The sequence below is a fragment of the Lissotriton vulgaris genome, unplaced genomic scaffold (assembly GCF_964263255.1).
Source record: "Lissotriton vulgaris unplaced genomic scaffold, aLisVul1.2 SCAFFOLD_654, whole genome shotgun sequence".
NCBI lineage: Eukaryota > Metazoa > Chordata > Amphibia > Caudata > Salamandridae > Lissotriton > Lissotriton vulgaris.
Genome location: NW_028247511.1, coordinates 459,294 through 482,083, shown reverse-complemented (window position 1 = coordinate 482,083; position 22,790 = coordinate 459,294). Strand labels below are relative to the sequence as shown.

At 49.3% G+C, this 22,790-nt stretch overlaps 1 protein-coding gene across 2 annotated transcripts in view; it reads right to left on the bottom strand.

The window, feature by feature from the left end:
• LOC147665156 (butyrophilin subfamily 1 member A1-like) overlaps positions 1–10,530 on the bottom strand; it is a 140,021-nt gene extending 129,491 nt beyond the window's left edge. Inside the window, exon 1 of one of the 2 annotated variants that reach the window (XM_086949726.1) lies at positions 10,417–10,530. Coding sequence is in view for 1 of the 2 variants with exons in the window: in XM_086949725.1 (XP_086805851.1) it covers positions 10,126–10,161 (36 nt within the window). In the remaining variant the exon portion in view is untranslated. Of the gene's footprint in view, positions 1–10,125 lie in introns of both variants that reach the window. The other variant, XM_086949725.1, reaches the window with a different exon arrangement.
• Positions 10,531–22,790: the final 12,260 nt, after the last annotated feature.

The window sequence follows — 22,790 nt, the reverse complement described above, 5'->3', positions numbered from 1 at the left end:
CCCTAGGTAGTTGTAAGCCGTCCAAGAACTCTCCTAGCTCATCCGCCCCTCCTGTCTCACCACTCTCATAGAGCCCCTCGTAATAAGTACGAAACTTATTCAGGATCCCGGGTTGAGTATGGCAGGGCTCCTCCCCCACCTCCTGGATCATCATGATCGGCATGCCCCTCCCGACTGGGTTAGCGAGCCATGCCAGCATAGACCCCGCCTTATCGCCCTCCGCATGCGCTCTAGTCATGTACGCCTTATGGTCAAAGCTGCGCAGCCGTTCCAGCTCTACAGCCAGCCCCTCCCGTGCCCCACTAAGCCCCTCCTGTAAATCAGGGTGATTCGGGCGGCCCTTCTCCAGTTCCCTCAGCCGTGTTTCCGCCTTATCCAAATCGTCCATCAAAGTCTTGCGAGCCCCAGCCGTGTGCCCAATACAGTGTCCCCACACCACCACCTTAAACGCATCCCACTCTATCGCCCTCGTAGAGGCCGAACCACTGTTCTCCTCAAAGTAGCTCTCAATGCGTTCTCCCAGAGCCTCCCTAAACAGCAGATCATCCAGGGTGTCGGGTTGCAGGCGCCATGTTGGCACGCAGTGAACAGTCACCATCCAGTTCAGGGATATCAACAATGGGTTGTGGTCCGATAGCGTCCTGGCCAAGTATTCCGCCCCACCCACTGCAGGGAGCACGCACGGCGAACAAAGAAACGCATCTAGCCTTACGTGCAGATCATGCAGGTGCGAGTGAAAAGAGTAGTCCCTAGTAGTGGGGTGCAACGCCCTCCATGCATCCCTGAGGGCCCAGCTCTCCTGCCATTCCATCCTGCGCTTGGCGACTCTATGCACTGGGGACGCGCGCAGTGGGGGATGGGACCTATCCAATAACACATCCTCGACTGAGTTGAAATCCCCCCCCAAGAGGACCGGCCCTGCTAAATAACCCGCCAGTTTGCCCGAGATTGTAGACAGAAATGCGGGCAGATCTACATTAGGGGCGTACACATTGCAGAGAGATATCACCCTGCCTCTCAGCCTCCCCTCCACCGCCACATATCTGCCCTCCGGGTCCACCAATGCTTTTGTCACCTGGAAGGGGACCCCCGCCCGTATCCAAATCAGTGTCCCCCTTGCAAAAGCTGAGAACGTCGTGTAAAACAGCTGCCCCCTCCAGCGTTTCTGCAGAGCAGCCCCCTCTTGCTTATTAAGATGCGTTTCTTGCAGGAACGCTATATGAACCCCTCTACGCTTGAGGTATGCCTGAACTTTATGCCTGCGTGTCATTGACTGCATACCCCGCACATTCCAGGACACACATTTCAATGCCCCGGTATTAGCCATCCCTCCCTACACAACTGGACCAGACAACAAAGAACAATGTCCTCGCATGTCCCGCGACCACGGGCCACCCCACCCACCCTCTCCAAACAGGAAGCCAAACCCCTCCAACAACAACTACCCCCTGAGCAACCCCAACTGCTCGCAACGCCCACCCCCCCAGGACAGGTCCCCCCGCAACTGGAAGTACCCCCATCCAAACCAACACTCCCAACCACCCCTCAAAGAAAGGCAGTAATGGCCGCAGTCTCCACTGCGGTGACCTTAGGGGCCAGTAAGGCGTGGCTCGATGTGCTAGATCCTCAAAGCAAATCAACCCCGCACACTCCACCCCACAATCCCCACATTATAGCGCCCCAAGACCTCAAGTAGCAGCGTTCCACTGCCACGGGCCCAATGCCCCGGTGTCCAACCAGCGAGTCCACTCCAGTAGTTCAGTTCAACACGTCTCAAGTATCTCCTCCGAAGTCTGCGGCGTCACAATAGGGCCCCGGGCTCCACCAAATTCCGATTGTCCCGTCTCCGAGCCCGTGCCGGGGTCCTCTGAGCCCGTACCCTTCCCGGACTGGCTCCTGGTCCTGGATAAGTCCGCTACCGCCTGTAGGGCCGCCTGCCTCTCCGCCTCAGTCTGCGACACCGAAGGCTTGCCGGTTCTCCTGCGGTTCCTCCTGATCCGTTGGGATTTCCTGACAGGTTGCGCCACCTTAGCCTCTTCCTCCCTGGCCTTAGCACCGTCCGTTCCCGCTTTATAAGTGTCCCACCAGGTCCAAGCGTCCGCAGAGGACGTAAAGAAGAGAGATTGTTCATCCACCACCACTCTCAGCTTGGCGGGGAACAGTAGAGAGTACTTGATGCCTTCATCGCGGAGCTCCCGCTTAAGGGACAGAAAGTTCACCCTGAGCCGCTGCGTCTCAAACGTGTAATCCGGGAACATAGTGACCCTGCTGTTGTCCACTTGAAAGGGCCCTGCCTCTCTCGCCCTCTGCAAAAGCCAGTCCCTGTCCCGGTAATGGAGCAACTTGAACACCACTGGGCGAGGTGGGAGGCCTGAGGCCGGCGGGCGCGCCGGAACCCTATGCGCCCGTTCCAGGGAGAAGAAGGGGGACAGTCCCTCCGGCGCCACCTCCGTTCGCAACCAGTTATCGAGGTAGCCCACCATATCGTCGCCTTCAATTTTTTCCAGCAGGCCCACGAGGCGTACGTTGTTGCGCCTATTCCGGTTTTCCGCATCTTCGGCCCTCCGTTCCAGCACCTTCAAGCGGTCCATCACCTCCGACATCTGCGCCTTCACCGCTGCATGGCCCGGGGCTAATTCCTTAACCGTGATCTCCACGGATTTCACTCTGTCCTTAAGTTTATCATGGTCGGCCTTCAGGAGGCCCAATCCCGTCGCCACCTGAGCTATATCTTGTTGCAAAGCGTCCCTTGTGGTGGCGATGGCCTCCAGGATACGGTCCTGCATTCGCTGTAGAGCCGATTGGTCTCGGTCTGCTCCTTCCGCAGCCTCTGTATCTGTCGCACCTTCTCCCTTCTTATTTGGCTTCCCCATCTGGGCCGGCTCAAGCGGTGGTTTCCAACTCCGTCCCTGTTTTCTCTCCGCACGTCGCCGGGCTCTACCCACAGGAAGGGTCCCTGCAGTCGCAGCGGAGAAGCCTGTCCTTTTCGCGCCCGGGGCGCTGCCCAGGTCTCCGGATCCAAGGCTGTCTCTAGGGATCAAGGTCTCCGGTCCACCGCTAGCCCAGATGGCGCCAGTCGTGCTCAGAGGCCCGGGGCACCGTCACTGGGTCATAGCCACACTGTCGCCTCCACTACCAAGGGGCGGATCCCAATCGCCCGGGGTGCGCCCGGGGTGCGCCCAGGGTCCACTCCAACACCCAGGGAGGGGTGCGATGCAACCGCTAACACCTCCGGCCTGTAGGGGTAGCAGCTCTTAGGGGGGCTCCGGCCTGGCGACTCCGTCGTCTCCGTATCTCATGCCACCGCCGCCATTTTAGGTCGAGGACTTCGCGCCTGAGTCCAACTTTCTGAGTCGGATAACTGGCTTGGAATGGCCCGGTGTCGTCCTCCGTAGGCACCGGACCCTCTGTGGTACCTTCCAGTGTCGAATGATATCAATTACGTCGGGGTCCGATCAGATTTTCAGGATATTTCCCGGGATCGGGCGCGGAGCTCCGAGCTCACGCTGCCTACCTCCTCGGCATCCAAGCCACGCCCCCAACAGACACAATTCATCAAATAGAAATTCACAATTTATCACAAATATATATACACAGCCCCTGGAATCATACCACTCTCACACCAATCATACTCACACATATCAACACTTCAACAAAATCTAAACAAGGGTGGGATCTAATTGACAAAGACAATTCTTCATCAATGACGCACGTTTCGGTGGAGCAAGCCACCTTCCTCAGGACCTCTCCAGATGCAGACATACAATTCCCAGGGGACATAAGTAATGGAGTCCTATCTCCAACATCAGGTTCAAGAAAAGATGGTAGAATCTAAATATAGGGTAGCACCTGCTAGCCTCCTCAACACTAAGTCAGCTACCAAATCTAATAATACGACCGTTTTCAATTTCTCCTTAGAGATTGTGTTCATAAAGACGACAACAAACTGGAGAATAAATCCCTTAAGCTTTTAATATAATGGTCAAATATTCTAAGTCTTCTTCAGATAATCAGTGTGAAGTATGATGCTCCTTTTCAGATTTAAAAAAGTTTGTGCTCTTCCAACCACACGAATAAGTAGAGTTCAGCTCATCAAAACATGATTTAAGTTATTCATATCGGTCGTCCTCTCAGGTATGTCTCGCGTCAGAGATCAAAGACCAGGGATTACACAGAGCTACGCATGACAGTTTATATAAGGTGCGCCAAAAACTAAAATGGCTCCTGGACCCACAAATACTAAGAATTTTTCTGACTAAACCTGTAGGTACTCACTTTATTGACATCAACACGACGAACGGCTAATTTGTCTGAACTCTTGGAGCTAGCTCAGTCCTTGTGTGCCTTCTCAAAGTGTCCCATATTCCTCATAGGCTTCAACATCTGGACTGATGCCACTCTGAACTCTTATGGTGCACTAGGTTTCGGATGAACCTCTTTCACTAGGTTTCGGATGAACCTCTTTCACCTCCTGGTAGCAAGGCCGAAGGGATGCATTAGAGGTCATGTGCTAGCACCCTCTGGCAGTGACGGTCAGTCTCCACAGGATTTGCTGCATTTTATGTTGATATGTAAGTTTTATGTAGTCCCTCGAAGGCACTTTTGTGGTTCCAATTTTAAAGAAGATGGATTTTACGCGGGCTCGCCCGCCTTTTTGTACTTGCAGTTGTTGAAAGAGGACTGTTTTTCCCTTCATTGTGGAATATCTAAAACCCACTGTGAAAACCAGGGCTTCTTTGGATGTTTGGCTAATGTATGCATCATTGGGATTTTATTAAAATGTGAAGGCTTAGACTACATTATATGGTTAAATCCTCAATGGAGTGATGATTTTTATGGCACATTGCACTTTGTGATTACAGATGAAATTAGGAGGTTGTGTAAGTTATTTCATTTTTAACTTGTATTTGTAATGATTTATGTTTTTTTTGTAATTGTATGTTTGTAACTTTTATGGTTCTCCTCTGTGAAATCTAGTAAAGTTTACTTTGACATCAACACGGTGAACAGCTAATTCGTCTGAACTCTTGGAGCTAGCTCAGTCCTTGTGTGCCCCCTCAAAGTGTTCCATGGTCCTCATAGGTTTTAACATCTGGCTTGATGCCACTCTGAACTCTTCTGGTGCATAAGATGAAGTGGCCAACAAGGGTCTCCCAATGACTGTTTCAGCAAAACACTGATCTAGTCATAGTTTGGACTGAATATTTTCTCAAATCCCGAATCTGACCATCACTGACTCGCAACCATTACCGGGCTCAGACCCATATCGTCTCTCAGTGCCTAATGAGAACTTAAAACCTGAAAAACTTCCTTAGGCCCTAATCCTGCGTCAGAAGCCCAAAATGTATCAAGAATACAGGCTTGCTTTCTGCTCTTGCTGACAAGCCATACCTTCTCTCGGAAGCCCATCTAAAGTCTTCGAACACATTCAAATAAACACCAGCGCTGGAGGAGCTAAAATGAAGTTAAATCTGATAAGTACGTATACAACAAAAGCTCTGACTCATAAAATGAAAAGGAAGAACTCTGCACAAACTCTGACTCTTTAAATGAAAAGTGCCAAGAAATGTACTGAAAAAAGCCTTGTCACCCCTCAGACAGAATGACTTCCAGTATCAACTAAAGGGATTACAAAGCAGCCATAGTCAAATCATAATAACCATACTTGCAATCTCGTATTGTAAAAGTTGATCACTCCTGTCTCCTCCTTTCCTGTGACTACATGGAATGATCACGAATACCTCCCTTAATTTCAAAGTATCATCATAACAGCACACAAGTGTCATCCTCTCCTTCTTCAATGACAAAACCACCAAATTCCAATGAAACAAGTAACTTGCTTTCTGTCCTAAAAAAGCGCCCATCCTGTCTCAGATCTAGGCACCTTCTGGGACAATTTCATTGAAGTAACTGAGAACTTCACTGACAAAATCATCAACAAACTCAAAGCTGTCACCACTCCTTCTGATACCTGCAATCCTTAAACCATTAAACTTGGACTGTCTGCTCTAATGCACATCACTGTAAGGTTTGTTGCTTCCAAGAGGCGTCCCAGCCAAACTTACCATTCTAAAATTACACATCTACCCAAGAAACCTGCTGCTAGTTTATATCTTAGGCCATTAGTTATGGTGAGCACCACCATTGCTTATTTCAGGGGTCTCTTGCCACCTCCCTCACTGTCCGTATCTTCAGCTGCTTTAATCAAGAGAAGGGGGAGAAAGTTGACCAGTACCTGTTTTATGTGCTGTAAAATCACAGAAACAGAAAAACAACCAATACAGTAATGCTGAGTAGGTCAGTGTATTGGCAGCCCTTCTTCGATTTCCATAACACATTAAAGGGATTATAAAGACTGTTGCACACGCTCCCAGATGGTGTGCTTACTGCTCCCAATCAATGTTCCCTCTAATTTTTTCCTCTGTGTGCAGCAGTGGAGGGTCTCTGTGCGCTGCAACCATGGCTATGTGCACCAGGAACAAAACCGCGCAAGTCTGCGGCGCCAAATGGCACTCAAAACTTTTACTTTAAAAAGTGAAAAGATGGTGCATTTTCACACATACAGAGCCTCAATAAGGTTCTTAAAGGCAGTTTGCAAATGTATTGTATTGCCTGTATTTTCATTGTTGTGTCTCTGACTGCTGTTGTCTGTCTTCCCCGCTGCCTATATGTGGTCCATGCCCAGTTTTCTTCCCTCTGTTCCCCTCGCTTTCCCCGTGCTCTCGCTGCCTGGTCGTCCTTCTGTACCCCTCGCTGCCCGTGTCTTTGCCCAGTTTTCCCTTCTGTTCCCCTCGCTGCCCCCGTGCCTCTCTACCCGCTCTGCCTTCTGTTCTTAGCTGCCCCTATATTTCTGTATTCTGTATTTTGCCTCTGTGCCATTAGTGTTTTGTGCCCATCTGCCCTCTGTGCCACTAGTTTTTGTGCCCCTTTTGCCTTCTGTTCCACTCATTTTTCCCTCGTTTTTTGTTCCTTTCTGCCCTCTGTTACACTTTGTTTTCCCCTCGTTTTTTGTGCCCTTCTGCCCTCTGTTCCACTCGTTTTTTTGTGCCTTTCTGCCCTCTGTCTCCCTTGTTTCTTGTGCCCTTCTGCCCTCTGTTCCACTCATTTTGTGCCCTCTGTCCCACTCGTTTTTTGTGCCCTTCTGCCCTCTGTTCCACTCGTTTTTGTGCCCTTCAGCCCTCTGTGCCACTTGTTTTTTTTGCCTTTTAGCCCTCTGTTCCACTCATTTTGTGCCGTCTGTCCCACTCGTTTTTTGTGCCCTTCTGCCCTCTGTTCCACTCGTTTTTGTGCCCGTCTGCCCTCTGTTCCACTCATTTTTGTACCCTTCAGCCCTCTGTGCCACTTGATTTTTTTGCCTTTTAGCCCTCTGTTCCACTTCGTTTTCCCCTCATTTTTTGTGCCCTTCTGCCCTCTGTTCCACTCGTTTTTTGTGCCTTTTAGCCCTCTGTTCTACTTCATTTTCCCCTCGTTTTTTGTGCCCTTCTGCCCTCTGTTCCACTCGTTTTTTTGTGTTTTTTTTTTCGTTTCGTTTTTTTGTTTTTTTGGCCCCGCCCCCCTGACTGCCCACTGTGGCCTTTTGTTTAAGTATTGCTGTTAATCAGAGCCCGTTCACGGGCTCCGATTAACGTCAATACTTAAACAAAAGGCCACAGTCTGCCCCGCGCTTTACTAACAAAAGCATAGAGACAGTTTCAAAACACAGTGTGTGCTGAAGTACGCGCTGTGTTTGGAAACTACCTACGCTTTTGTTAGTAAAGCACGGGGCAGACTATGGCCTTTTGTTTAAGTATTGATGTTAATAGGAGCCCGTGAAGGGGCTCTGATTAACAACAATACTTAAACAAAAGGCCACAGTCTGCCCCGTGCTCCCACATTATAGCCACCAGCCCCCGCCTCCTTACCTGCACTTGTCACGAATCAGTGCCTCATGTTCGCACCGCTCACTTCTTTAAAGCGGCCGGCTGCACGAATCTCTCACCCGACGTCCTGTCTGCGCGCTCCACGAGAGGCGGTGCACGCTATCGTAAGGGGAGGTACGGGCGCACGCGCCCTAGAGGGAACGGTGCTCCCAATCCAGGATGACTGTAGGGCTGACGGACGGGGCGGTACATGTAAGAGGTGGTTGGTAGTGCCACACCCGCTGCTGGTAAGTGGTCAAAAAGTGAGGCATGTGAAGCCTTCCTCCCTGGCATACACCCCCTCCTAGTACTACCTCCAAGGAAAAAGTTTGGTGAGCGCACTAATACTTTCCACAAATGAAGCACTGCCTGCCGCTGACACAAAGGTGGTGATCTAATACAGACCAATTTTTGGACTTCCCACCGTGGCTAAAATCATCGAAGCAGAAGTCACCTCACAACTCTTGCTAGGAAGAGGATAACAACTACTCTGCGACTTTCCGACCCACTCTAGGCCTTGAGGCGGCACCAAAACTGATGATCTGAACATCACAGAAAAGCTACTGTTTACTGGAGTTACCTGCAGCAATCAGCAGTTGTCGAAAGGATCCCCTTCACCCTATTGGAATACCTGTTAAGGCTGAGAGGTGCTGCTCTCCGATGATCCAGATCGGTCCTTGCTAACCATACTCATCTGGTGGAACTTGACCTACACTGCCATTACAAATCACCTGCTACAACTCTGTGGTTCCCCCAAAGATCACCTCTTTCACCTTTTCTATATACACAACTACCCATGCAGCACTATTCAATGGCTAAAATATGGGCCAACATGTATATCCTGATAATAACTAAATGCAAAACAAAATCCCTACATCCCTAAATCCCAGAAAACAAATGTGAAGTCCTCCACTGTCTCCAATATGTCCAAACATGAATGGTGAACATGGCCGGATTGACCAGCCGGGGAAGCAGGCAATCCCCAGGGAGGGTGGAGCCACAGGAGGCTGCTGTTGATACTTGGAGGCCGGTGTTGGCTTCCAGGGGTGGTTGTGTACTTTACGCAATCCCGGCGGCAACTTGAAAGAGTTGCGGTGGTTCTAGCATGCATTAGCAAGTCTGCACATGGGAGCTGAATTCATCATTTTTGCCAGGGCTGTTTTAAGTTCCCAGCCATGTTCTGAAGATGAGCAATTGGTTATGCCTTAATGGCACCAACACCCACCCCCATGAGTGTCTGACCGCTATCACACGCAACTCTCTAGGTCCCCTCCACCCCACTCCAGATCTGTCACAAAACCGAGAATGATCTTTTAATAGTGAATTCTACTTTTCCATGCAAGTCAATTTCGTTAGAGAGCTTGTTCTTACAATTTCGTCAGCTCCTTCAGATACTACTAGTAGAAACTCACCTCTTTAGATTTTTATTCCACACTGCCCAACCAGACACCTACCGTTAGCTTCCCAAAACCATCGCTCACTAGCACTGTCAAAGCTGAAATAATATATTTTGTTATCGTTTTATACTTCTATCATTGTCATGTTGTCCTTCTTGCTACTCCAAATTTTTCTGATTATGTCCTCCTTTGACCTCTGATGTTGTATGATATTTTGTTCTTTATACCTTGTTTTTCAATTTAATAAAGCATTTTAAACTTTCTTTAAAAAGCTGAATCAATTTTGTGCAATGTCTGTTCCATCACAATTCCATCTTTATATCAACCACAGGGCCTTCCACGAGCATCCCAAGACCCACCTCTTGCAGCCATGCATTCGAGCTTCAATGACCTTCAGGGTCTGCAGCTTTTGAGCCCCCACACCCCCCCCCCTTCTGTTCCTTAAGTGTTCTGTAGTTTCCATTGGTCACATGAGTGCTTTATAATAAATCAATGAAATAAAACAAAATTCACCCCCAGTGAAGGGTGTCACCCAGTGGAAAAAAGTTCACCCTCCTACTATCCGGAATGATTCCCAGTTGGGCCACCTGCCCTCCAGACCTATTATGCCAGAGAAACATTTTGCTGCCAAGCAACCATAGGTCACCTGAGACATTTTGAGAGCCCTGGCTTTCAGCCAGCAGCATTTGCTTGGTGTGATAATTGAGCACATATGGAAAACTGCAGCCCTCAGAGTTCAGTGTTGCTAGCTGAAGACGTCACACATGATATGAGGTATTTTCAGCGCCTGGATACCCTGAAGGATGACAAGCAGCGCTCTACAAACCCACCTTACATTTTATTATATGCAGAACATCCGTCTCCATTGCCTTCTATGGGACCACCCAACCCAGATCACCAGACTTCCGAAGGTTGGGGACCCAGAAGGCTGTGAGGTAGGGGATTAACATCTCTACTGCCTACTGTCTCTGAGCCGGGGAACTCCGAAGAAAATCCATGACCCCGAGGAGTTATTTCAGGCCAAGGAAGCCTCATCGGCGGACATAAAATCCAGGCTCGGCGAAAGCGGCCCGCCTCGATACTGGCATGAACCCCACTGACTGAGGCAGCTGTGTACATACCTCCGCCGACCCCGATCTTCGCTCATCTGGAAAGCTCTCTCTCTCATACGTCAAAATGAAGACTCGGAGCTCGTTCGGGCTCCCGCTTCCTGGATAATTTCGAAGTGAAACCGAATGAGTCATCTTCTGACTGCAAACAGGAAAGGCAGTAGGCATTCTGCATTCGCTTAAATGAGGCAGACATCTTAAAAAGAGGTATAATCTTCATACCATATGTATTTCACCGTGGGACTTAATATTATGAAAACTACCAAAAATGAAAAGTTTTAAAGCAAACTCGGATGTGACCAATATGAACTCTAATGTGTCAAATGGTAAACTAGGCGCAATGCAAACACAATGTTTTATATATCACTTATGCTTTCTAGTAAGGTAGCTTATAGCGCCTGGATACCTTGAGAGGTGATTAGCGAGCTATTAAAAAAAATAACATACATGCGATTTAAATGTCCCTGCCGAGAGCTGTGTATGATCTGCAGGACAATGGTTTGAATCCCAGCAGGGTCGACAAGTCTTTCATCCTTCCTAGGTTGATAATTAGCATAACACTTTTAATTGAGTGACCATAACTTCAATTGTATCTAAAATGTTCTATGTGAATCCAAAACACAAATTAGCATTATCTTTTGTACCTAACTTAAGTCTGCTAATTAGGTTTCTTGACAAACAACCCTGCCAGGCATTCTTAATGCAAGTTTAGATTGAACCAGGAGTAGAACTCTCAGAATGATGCAATTTACCTGCATACATAGGGATAAAAAACACACACACCAGCCCACTTCATAGCAGCACATCACGCCTGAACCTGGGGAGCTTGGCAGGGCATGTATGTATTGCATTGTAATTGCATGTTTATAGCGCTCACTACCCCTGACGAGACCTCGAAGGGCTTTTTGGCGAGTTACATGCTACTCTGAAACCCAAAAAGGATTAGTGGTGAGTTAGTATAGGGAAATATGAAATTAATTTGAGAAGTGGACATGTGAGTGTTATTTGGGTTGAAAAAGCTAGTGGAGAGATAGAAGAGGGAGGGGTTTTTATTTAGGGGATACTTTTTAAGCATGATGAGGCATCAAAGAGCTTTTCATAGAGTAGCACACTACTTTGGAACCCTAATAGGATTAGTGGTGGATTAGTATAGGGTAATATGAAATTAATTTGAGAGGTGAATAAGTGAGTATTAGTTGGATTGAAAAGGCTAGTAGAGGGATAGAAGAGGGAAGGGTCTAGAAACAGTTTATTTGGAGATCATAGCAGCAGGAGCAAGTTTAGGAGGAGTGGGGGGTCAGAGGGAAGGGTTTACAAAGGCTTGATTGGGAAATCTGAATAACAAAACAGGTTTGGGGTGATACAAGGGAGGGGCAGAGGAGGGACGGGTCTAGAAAGAGTTATTTTGGTGACCATGGTAAGGGTAGAGTAGGGAAGAGTCTAGAAAAGGTTATTCTGGGGCTCATAGTAGTCCGAGAGAGGAGGTAGAGGATTTATTGAGAGATGTATAGAGTGAGAAATAGGGTAGTGCATTGGAGAGAGTACATTTTAGTAAATGACAAACCTACTTGTGTGGTGGTTGTGGGAGTTAAAGCCTCCTTTGTTGTTTTGCAGAACATTTCCTAACAATGGGGAATTCCCAAAGCGCCCAGTTGCAAAATCAGCCTAATGGTACCTGGCCATTGATTTGCAATGCGCTCTTCGCAGACAGGGAGTGTAAAAAAAAAAAAAAAAACATTTGCACCTCAACCAATTGTTCTGCTATTCAGAACGAATCGACGACGCCCCACAGTTTACACATTGTCAACTTCCTAAAATCGTAATGATGTCCAGCACCCCATCATTGAAATTGTAAAAAGAAGCTCCAAATTGGCAAACTGTCACACATGTGTCAGCGGATAGCAGTGATAAACAAGAGATGGGCAGACAGACTGTCACACGTGTCACGGTGTCTAGGGATAGCAGTGATAACCATCATGAATGGAAAGACAACCCACCACACGTGTCAGCGTGTCTAGGGATAGCAGTGGTAGACCACAGATGGGCAGACAGACTGTCACATGTGTCACCATGTCTAACTATTGGCTTTAATATTCACTACATATGCGTATATCAATAGTGACATTGCAATATTATATATAGGGACTATCGTACAACATGTACAAGGAAAATATTGGTCTTTCCAATTTGTCGGCTGTTTCGGGACGATACAGGTAAGAATAGTATTGAGTACCAGATGTGAAGACTGGCATTGATGTTACCTACCCTAGTGGTTCAGAGATAATTGTTTCTCTGCTGAACATTCGCGACGCAAACAAAGGATTCTAGGACGCGTGTAGTGTACTCGCTGACACACGCCAAGCTGTGAGAATCAGGTAAGTACAAATATTGGGGTTATATACGGTCAAGATGAATGGTGTACCGAACCAGAAGCAGGCAACATTTACAACATGGGTTTCTTTTACATTTGTTACAGCAACTATATTTAGCTCACAGGAGAAGACGGCCATCCTCCACTTAAATGGGACAAATACAACTGTGATTGAGATGTATCAGACACACCAATAATTTTGGACTGAGGACCACAAGTCCCGTGACACGGGTGAGAAATGTTTTGATTCAATCAATCAATTTTTTCAATCAAGGTTTTGTAGCGCACACTACTTACCAGTTAGGGTCTCAGGGCGCTGAGGAGTGGGCGTGAGCAGCTCTGTTGGGGTCATTCGAGAGCTAGGTCATGAGGTCTTTCCTGGATTGGTGCAGTGTCAGGCTTCGCCCATGGTGGAGTAGGAGATTGTTCCAGGTCTTGGCTACTAGGAGAAGGAGCTTCCACCCGCTCTGGTCCTGTAGAAGTGTGGGATGGTGGCTAAGGAGAGGTCGGCTGAGCGGAGGTTTATCTTGGGGGCATGGAAGGAGAGGAGGTCGTTGAGGTATTGAGGTCCGATGTTGTGGAGGCAGTGGCGTCACTAGGGGGGTGCGGGGGGTGCGGACCGCACCGGGTGACACCATCAGTGTCCATCACATGGGGTGACACCATTACGCTGCAGCCTCACCTCACCGAGTCTGCTCTGCTTTGCTTTATAATAAACCCTGAGCCTAATGAAACGTTGTGCCTCTCTGACAAGCGCAGAGGCTGCTCTCCCAGTCCCAGGCTCCTTGACGTCATCATCACTAAGTATCAGCCTCCCCCCCCCCCCCCTTCTGTTGGTTAAGTTAATTGATGTCGATGACGGGCTCGGATCAACAGGTTAGCGCAGCCGCAGTCAGTTCCTGCAGCCACCAGCGCACTGTACGCACTGACACAGGGTCCTAGGAAGTTGCCATGATTAGGCCTCGGATTCGGTGGGTGCTTTGTTACCGCCAAATATTTATACAGAAGGCTCAGTGACAATTCATTAACAACGAGTGGCGAGCGCTGAAGTGGACATGAAGTGTTATTTAAGGACACAGCTTGCGGCCATGTTAGCCTCTCTCCCAAGGACCCGTCTCTTTCTTTCTCCTGCTGCCAGGCCTGGTTTCCTCTTCGCAGCATCCAGGGCACGAGTCGGGGTACCACGCGGGTGGACGGCATCCCCCCACTTATTTTCCAGGGTTTTCCAGGGTGGACGCCGTCCACCCTGCTCAATCAAAACGCCGTCCCGCTCCAGACTTTCCTTCGTCCCCGGCCTCGCCTGCTGCCTGCCCGCCTCCTGCCTTCCTGCAATCACAGGCTGCTAGAAGCGCAAGAGCAGCCCCACCCCGCCCATTGTCACTTTGTATGGGGCTGATTGCCACATACAGAATGTCAATGGGCCAGTTTGGGGTGTTACAGCATGTGGTGAGCCGCTTCCTGCAGGTAGCGCCGCAGGCAACATTCACAGCTGGTCAAGGGCATTCCCAAAAATCTCACCAGAAGTATGCTGCTTGCCACAGGGTCAGGAGTGTCTCTCTCTCTTCTTTTGGCATATGTTGAAAGCTAACACGATGTGCAACATTTGAAAATGAACGGAGGGTGTAATGTGTTTCAAATAAAAGTTCGATTATTTTAAGACTGTTTTTTCACACAGTATTGTCTAAAATAAAAAAAATCTGAGCAGCGAAGGCTCTTGCAGGGCTGTTAATCGGTGAGTCGAGTTCCCAAGAGGTATGTTAGTCCCTTCTCTCCAGCCTGCTTGCTCAAATCAGAGGCGAACTCCCCGCAACTGGCTGTGCATAAAAGGCAAGAACCACCCGCTTAATTACTGGAAAGGTGAGGAAGCATGCACCACTCCACTGTAACTTTTGGGATTCATAGCCCTTGCACAAGAATCCACAGACACCCTGAAAATGTTTCTTTTGTGACTGCTTTTTTAAACATGTTTGTGCACTTCGGTATATTCAACACAATATTCACCATAATATGATGCAATCGTTTTTCAGTGAACGAGTGTAAAAGTGTTGGGTACCCTAATCTCATGCTGCTGTATTAGCCTTCCATCTTCACTAGATCGATAACATTATGATAATTAATTTGTCTAACAATACATATCAGGTATGACACCTGACAAATGTACATTTCTTATTGTCTTACAGGCTGGATGGGTGAAAGGGTAAATGGTTGGATGGATGAGTGAATGGATGGGTGGGTGGAAGAGTGGATTGATGAGTGAAAGGATGCTTGGGTGAAATGGTACACGGTTGGATGGATGAGTGAGTGAATGGATGGATGAAGGGATGGATGACTGAAAGGATGGATGGAAAGATAGACGATGGATAGGTTTTCAAATAGTTGAAAAGGTTTGGATATGGATGGGCACACAGATCGAAGGACAGAATGAATGTTGAAAGACTGCATGATGGATAAAAGAATTAATAGATGACAATGTACATTTGGAATGGGGGATATCAGGGGTTTGATGGAAGGATGAATGGTTAGATCATTGGACAAGAGAGCTCTTCTGGGGATGGTTGTGATCAGTGGCGTCACAAGGGGGGTGCGGGAGGTGCGGGCCGCACCGGGTGTCACCAGCACAGGGCTGACGCCAAAATGAACTCCTCGCTATTTCTTTACTGTTCATGTAACACCGTCCGTATTGTCCCATGCTGTTTATAGTGCAGGGAAATGGACGGATGCCAGAATCTTCCTTTTCCCAGTTCTGCGAGCGCAGCGGCTTTGTCGGGAGGGGCTTGAGTATAAAATGAGCTCCGCCCTTGGCCTTCTGCTCGCTATTCTTTTTGCTCGGAGATGCGATCTTGGTCGTGTTCATGTTCCGAGTGCATGTGGGCGTTTGGGGAACACCACATTCAGTGAACACAAAGTCAAGATTGGCCCAATCTCTAATGGTAAGAACTTTCAGAGTTTCGTAAAAAGTCACTTTTGCAGTTAATTTTTGGAACCTTTTGAATCATCCGTATATATATGTTGCGAGGCTTGTCCTGCATTATTGCAGATGTTAATATGAGAAGCACTGAAAAGACCATTTGATTTCTTTGGACAGCGCTATGATGGGCCAAACGCAGGTAGGTCAGAGAGTGTGCAGGATGGCAGGAGGAACGAAAAAAGACCTCACCCTGTTTGCCACGCCTGCCCTAGACAATGGAGGTTCAGTTGAATCATACAAAAGTATTAAAAAAAGGCTCCGATACTCAGCACATCAAAGCGGGGTAGGCGCAAATTTGCGTGCACAAATTCAAAGCGCATTTCATGAGTTTATTTCAGTCACTTTGAGAAGAGCCAAAAACTGTGGGAGAAACCATGGGGGGGGAGAAGGTGACGAAGAAAGGGTTAAAAGAGCAGCAGGCAGGGGAGGGGGGTGCAGGCGGAGGGGGTGGATGGTGCAAGCAGAGAAGGAGATGATGCAGGCTGAGAGGGAGACGGTGCAGTCAGAGGGAGAGATGGTGCAGGCAGGGGATGAGATGGTGCAGGCATGGGATGAGATGGTGCAGGCAGGGGGTGAGACGGTGCAGGCAGAGGGGAGACGGAGCAGGCAGAGGGCAGATGTTGCAGGCAGAGGGGAGATGGTGCAGGCAGAGGGGAGATGGTGCGGACAGAGGGAGAGATGGTGCAGACAGAGGGAGAGATGGTGCAGGCAGAGTGGAAATGGTGCAGGCAGAGGGAGAGATGGTGCTGGCAGAGGGAGGAAATGGTGCAGGCAGAGGGAGAGATGGTGCTGGCAGAGGGAGAGATGGTGCAGGCATGGGATGAGATGGTACAGGCATGGGATGAGATGGTGCAGGCAGGGGGTGAGACGGTGCAGGCGGAGGGGAGACGGAACAGGCAGAGGGCAGATGTTGCAGGCAGAGGGGAGATGGTGCAGGCAGAGGGGAGATGGTGCAGGCAGAGGGGAGATGGTGCAGGTAGAGTGGAAATGGTGCAGGCAGAGGGAGAGATGGTGCAGGCAGAGGGAGAGCTGGTGCAGGCAGAGGGAGAGCTGGTGCAGGCAGAGGGAGAGCTGGTGCAGGCGGAGTGGGAGGGGGAGACGGTGCAGGCAGATGGAGAGATGGTGCAGGCAGAGGGAGAGATGGTGCAGGCAGAGGGAGAGATGGTGCAGGCGGAGGGAGAGATGGTGCAGGCGGAGGGAAAGATGGTGCGGACAGAGGGAGAGATGGGAGCCATCCTATTCAACAGATCTCCCTGCCTTGCATTTGTCCTGCTCACACCTGTCATGATGTCACTTCCTGTTGTGATGTCACTTCCTGTCGTGATGTCACTTCCTGCCGTGATGTCACTTCCTGCCGTGATGTCACTTCCTGTGACCACGCCTAACTTGGAGAGTCCCCCCACTTCTTTTTTTAGGACTTGTGCCCTGGCAGCATCCATCCCATTGCTTCCTTCGCGCCAGAGGTCATTGAGCCCGGTGACGCCTTTGTGCGTTTGAGAAGAAGGCCGCTTTGCCTATGTTACATTTCACGAGTGCCCAGTGGATTTCTTCATGCCAGCCCCGTGACGCCCGCCCACCCTGGACTCGGAGCCCTTCTAGCATGCTTGAGTTGACAGACAACTAATGTCCCCGCAGAACAAGCTGGTAGTTCGAGGTGAGAGCAGAGTGAGCAGCAAAGAATTATAATGCGAACTAAGTTTGACTTTTAGTTAATTAGCTTCTCGAGTGTTTATATCCACTGCAAGGCGCATGTTTTCTGGTCACGTTTTCTCAGTAAAAGTAAACCCCCATTTTAGACGTGTTCTGCCCCCATCCTGGCCAGCCCCCCACCCCCCTGCTATTTGCATTTTATTTTCCTGTCTCGCAATTTGTACTTCCTTGAACCAGAAATATGACTGTTTATGCTCTCTTAACTAGAACAAAGTAACAGGGCCGAAGTCCCCATTAGGTATGTTGGGTACATGTGTTTGGGAGCATGGTGTGCTTCATGGCAGGCACCGCTTCTTGCTGTCTGCTACACGCATTGCCAGACATGGCCCAAACTGTACAGTAGTTCTGTCACCTTATTGGTTTGCTGGCCTGTTACCATCTTGCAGAACCTGTAGAGGAGGTAGAAAAGACATACAGTAGCCCACCACCACCAGCGACTTCCTCGTCATTATGCTACAATATATGACCAGACAGGCGACCCTATATTCCAGCAAGTGTGAAACTGGAATGGTTACAGAGCTTAAGATAGTGGACGACTAAAGGAGATAGGTAAAACAAATTGAATGCTGACACAAGCTGAAGATGCTAAAGTGAGAAGGAGTAGCTGTTATGAAGCTGAGGGTGTGTGTCTTCTGTGTCTATTTAAACTTTCCCACTCAGTGTTCAAAGCGCATTTCATGAGTTTATTTCAATCACTTTGAGAAGAGCCAAGAACTGTGAGGGAAAAACCATGGGGGGGGGGTGGGGTCGGAGAAGGCGACGAGGAAAGGGTTAAAAGAGCAGCAGGCGGGGGAGGGGAGTGCAGGCGGAGGGGGTGGATGGTGCAGGCAGAGAGGGAGATGGTGCAGACAGAGGGTGAGATGGTGCAGGCAGGGAGTGAGATGGTGCAGGCAGAGGGTGAGATGGTGCAGGCAGGGGTGAGATTGTGCAGGCAGAGGGTGAGATGGTGCATGCAGGGGGTGAGATGGTGCAGGCAGAGGGTAAGATGGTGCAGGCAGAGGGTGAGATGGTGCAGGCAGGTGGAGAGATGGTGCAGGCGGGGTGAGGTGGTGCAGGCGGGGTGAGGTGGTGCAGGCGGAGGGGAGATGGTGCAGGCAGAGGGAGAGATGGTGCAGGCAGGGGGAGAGATGGTGCAAGCGGAGGGAGAGATGATGCAGGCAGAGGGGGAGATGGTGCAGGCAGAGGGAGAGATGGTGGAAGGGAGATGGTGCAGGCAGAGGGGAGATGGTGCAGGCAGAGGGAGAGATGGTGCAGGCAGGGGGAGAGATGGTGCAAGCAGAGGGAGAGATGATGCAGGCAGGGGGAGAGATGGTGCAAGCGGAGGGAGAGATGATGCAGGCAGAGGGGGAGATGGTGCAGGCAGAGGGAGAGATGGTGGAAGGGAGATGGTGCAGGCAGAGGGGAGATGGTGCAGGCAGAGGGAGAGATGGTGCAGGCAGGGGGAGAGATGGTGCAAGCAGAGGGAGAGATGATGCAGGCAGGGGGAGAGATGGTGCAGGCGGAGGGAGAGATGGTGCAGGCGGGGGGGGTGAGATGGTGCAGGTGGGGGTGAGATGGTGCATGCGGAGGGGAGATGGTGCAGACAGAGGGAGAGATGGTGCAGGCGGAGGGGAAATGGTACAGGCGGAGGGGAAAGGGTGCAGGCAGAGGGAGAGATGGTGCAGGCAGAGGGAGAGATGGTGCAGGCAAAGAAGAGATGGTGCAGGCAGAGGGGAGATGGTGCGGGCAGAGGGGAGATGGTGCTGGCAGAGGGGAGATGATGCGGGCGGAGGGGAGATGGTGCAGGCGGAGCGAGAGATGGTGCAGGCAGAGGGAGAGATGGTGCAGGCGGAGGGGGGATGGTGCAGGCAGAGGGGAGATGGTGCAGGCAGAGGGAGAGATGGTGCAGGCAAAGGGAGAGATGGTGCAGACAGAGGGAGAGATGGTGCAGGCAGAGGAAGAGATGGTGCAGGCAGGGGGAGATATGGTGCAGGCGGAGGGAGAGATGGTGCAGGCGGAGGGAGAGATGGTGCAGGCAGGGGGAGAGATGGTGCAGGCGGAGGGAGAGATGGTGCAGGCAGGGGGAGAGATGGTGCAGGCGGAGGGAGAGATGGTGCAGGCGGAGGGAGAGATGGTGCAGGCAGAGGGAGAGATGGTGGAAGGGAGATGGTGCAGGCAGAGGGGAGATGGTGCAGGCAGAGGGAGAGATGGTGCAGGCAGAGGGAGAGATGGTGCAGGCAGAGGAAGAGATGGTGCAGGCAGAGGGGAGATGGTGCGGACAGAGGGAGAGATGGGGCAGGCAGAGGGGATATGGTGCAGGCAGAGGGGAGATGGTGCAGGCAGAGGGTGAGATGGTCCAGGTGGTAAGTCGTGAGGGGGTGACACCATGAGTTACCCGCACCGGGTGACACCAACCCTAGTGACGCCACTGCAGGGCCTTGTAAGTGTGCGTGAGCAGCTTGAACATTAGTCTGTTTTCGACGGGGTGCCAGTGGAGGTCACAGAGGTGGTTGGTGATGTGGTTGTGCCGTGGGATATTGAGGATTAGTCTGGCTGCGGCGTTCTGGAGTTTGCGGAGTAGATTTTTGTTGATTCCGGCATAGAGAGCGTTGTGGTGTCCAGTCTACTAGTGGTGAGCGACCATTTTACTGAAGTTGGAGGCAATCCACTTGAATGTTTTACATAGTATGCTGAGGGTGTTGAAGCATGCGGAGGAGACACCATTGATCTTACGATTCATAGTGAGTGATGAGTCCAGTATGATGCCGAGGTTATGTCTATGGTCTGTCGGGGTAGGTGGGTTTCCAAGAGTGGGGGGACACCAGGTGTCGTTCCATGCGGAGGGGGTGAAGCCAAGGATGAGGACTTCTGTTTCCTCTGAGTTGAGTTTTAGGCGGCTGTTTCCTTATCTAGGTTGCAACGGCTTCCATCCCTTCTTGGAAGTTGTGCCAGGGGATGTTGGGTTCCTTGGAGCTGGGTGTCATCAGCGTAGGAGATGATGTTGAGCCCATGGTTTCTAACAATGGTTAATAGGGGGGGCCATGTAGATGTTGAAGAGGGTGGGGCTGACGTAGGATCCTTGAGGTACTCCGCATGTGATCTCTGTCAGTTCTGAGACGAAGGGTGGGAGTCTTATTCTCTGTGTTCTGTCTGTGAGGAATGACCGTAACCAATCTAGGGCCTTTCCTTCGATGCCGGCGTCTTGGAGTCTGGTGGCTAGTGTGCTTTGGGAGACAGTGTTGAAGGCTGCTGATAGGTCCAGGAGGATGAGGGCTTCCGTTTGGCCTTGGTCGAGGAGGGCGCGGATGTGGTCTGTGGCCGCATGGAGGGTGGTCTCAGTACAGTGGTTGCTGCGGAATCCAGACTCACAGGTGTCTAGGATGTTGTTGGCTTTGATGATGCGTGCTAGCTGGGTGTTGATGGCCTTTTCTGATGACCTTGGCTGTGAAAGGAAGCAGTGAGAAGGGCATGAAGTTCTTGAGGTACGTCGGGTCTGTGGAGGTTTTTTTAGGAGAGTGTTGACTTCATCATGCTTCCAGTTGTCAAGAAATGTGGCGGTTTTGAGGGAGCAGTTGATGGTTCGACGTAGCTCAGGTGCGATGGCTGTGGTGGCACTGTCGCTGAAGGTGCTCCGGAGTGTTATATATGTTATTATATACAAATATGTGGCACAAAGGCATGGTTCATCTGATATCTGGGAAGGAAGTAGGACCGGTATCAAGATAGGAATAATTTGATATATGTGAATTGTCTTGCCTGGCATAGTTGCTTAATATGGATTTTATTCGGGTATGTTCTTCTAATGATCCATTAGTTGCATCCCCTGGTGCACACCTGTGTCTCCTTGATGTGAGTCAGGGATTCCTTTAAAAAATATATATAACACAGTTTCTGGGATATTTCAAATCTTATTTATTCAGAAATCCGTTTTTGAATTCTTTTTCTTTTTCTTTATGATATTGCTTTCATTCCATGTGATAGGTTGTATATACATTCAGTTGACATCATAGCTTCTCATTTATCCAATGCATTTCGGGCATTACCTGCCCTTCATCAGGGAGCATGTGCTAAAAATTAATCAAAAATATATTCACAATTTCACTGACATCCTATGTAGTAAACATGAACAAAGCAAAGTATATAAAAGTTTGTGGTTCGCTTCATGCATCTGTAACGTGCTAACAGTGCTCATGAGTTATGTGCTCCGCGTTGTCAATGTAAGTGAAACGGTGAAAGGTACGAACGAGCGTGAACTTACATGTCAAGAGTGGAATGGATTTCAACCACATTCAGAAAGATTAGCGTGTCACGAGAATTCGTAGGGCTGAAAAGTAAAAATGCGATCATAAGCATTGTCTTACATGCGCTGCCAGTGAGCGTGTCTCAGAGGACCGATTATAAACTTACTATCAAGACGCGAAGCGTCTCTTTCCTCTATTTCAGGTTCACGTGTGCGGGGTCCGCGGCGTGTGTCTACGCTGTGGATCTGTAGCTACTTCCTCATAGCAGAGTGGACTCATTCTGATTGGCTTGCGAGTGCGGATCACGTGATAATAAAGGTAGACAAAAGACTACCGAATAAGTTGTGGTGGTCAAATCGATCAGGGGATCAAAAGGTGAAAAATAAAAATTGGAAACAAAACGAGACTGTGGTGTAAAGTGTGTAGTCCGTGAGGAGCAAAAAAATTATCAGGCTAGAATAAAATAAAATAAACAATATATGTGAATTGATCTGATGCACCTACCATCGGAACAGGATCAATGAATACAGTAACAATCAAAGTCAAATGTTCAGATAATAAAATCACAAATTATAGATAGCATGAATATTCAATGCGATCATTTAAACCGAAAGGTTTACTTGAGTTCATAGTGTAGATCCAGCTGTTTTCTCTCTGGAGTAACTGTTTATTATTGTCCAAACCTTCTCTTTTGCACACCGTTTCTAGAATGAGAAATTGTAGTTGAGACACATTATGATGTTGTTCTGTGAAATGGAGTGCTACTGATGATTTCTGGTTATGGGTTCTTATATTTGATTTATGTTCATTAATCCTCGTTTTAATTTTTCTCTCTGTCTTCACAATGTACACTTTGCCTCATGGGCATTTCAGCATGTATATTACTTTAGGAGTGTCGCAGGCGGCATTGACACGCAATTTGATGTGTCCTTTCATCGGGTGAGTTATTTTAGTGCCTCTTATGATATTATTTTAGTTGCCGCAATGTAGGCATGGCCTCGTTCCTCGGTATGTGGTTGGTATCTCCGTTTGTGTTTGAAGTAGTTCACCTAGGTTTTCACCTCTGGTGAAAGCAAACATGGGAGGTTTATCAAAAATGGCATTAAAATCCGGTCTG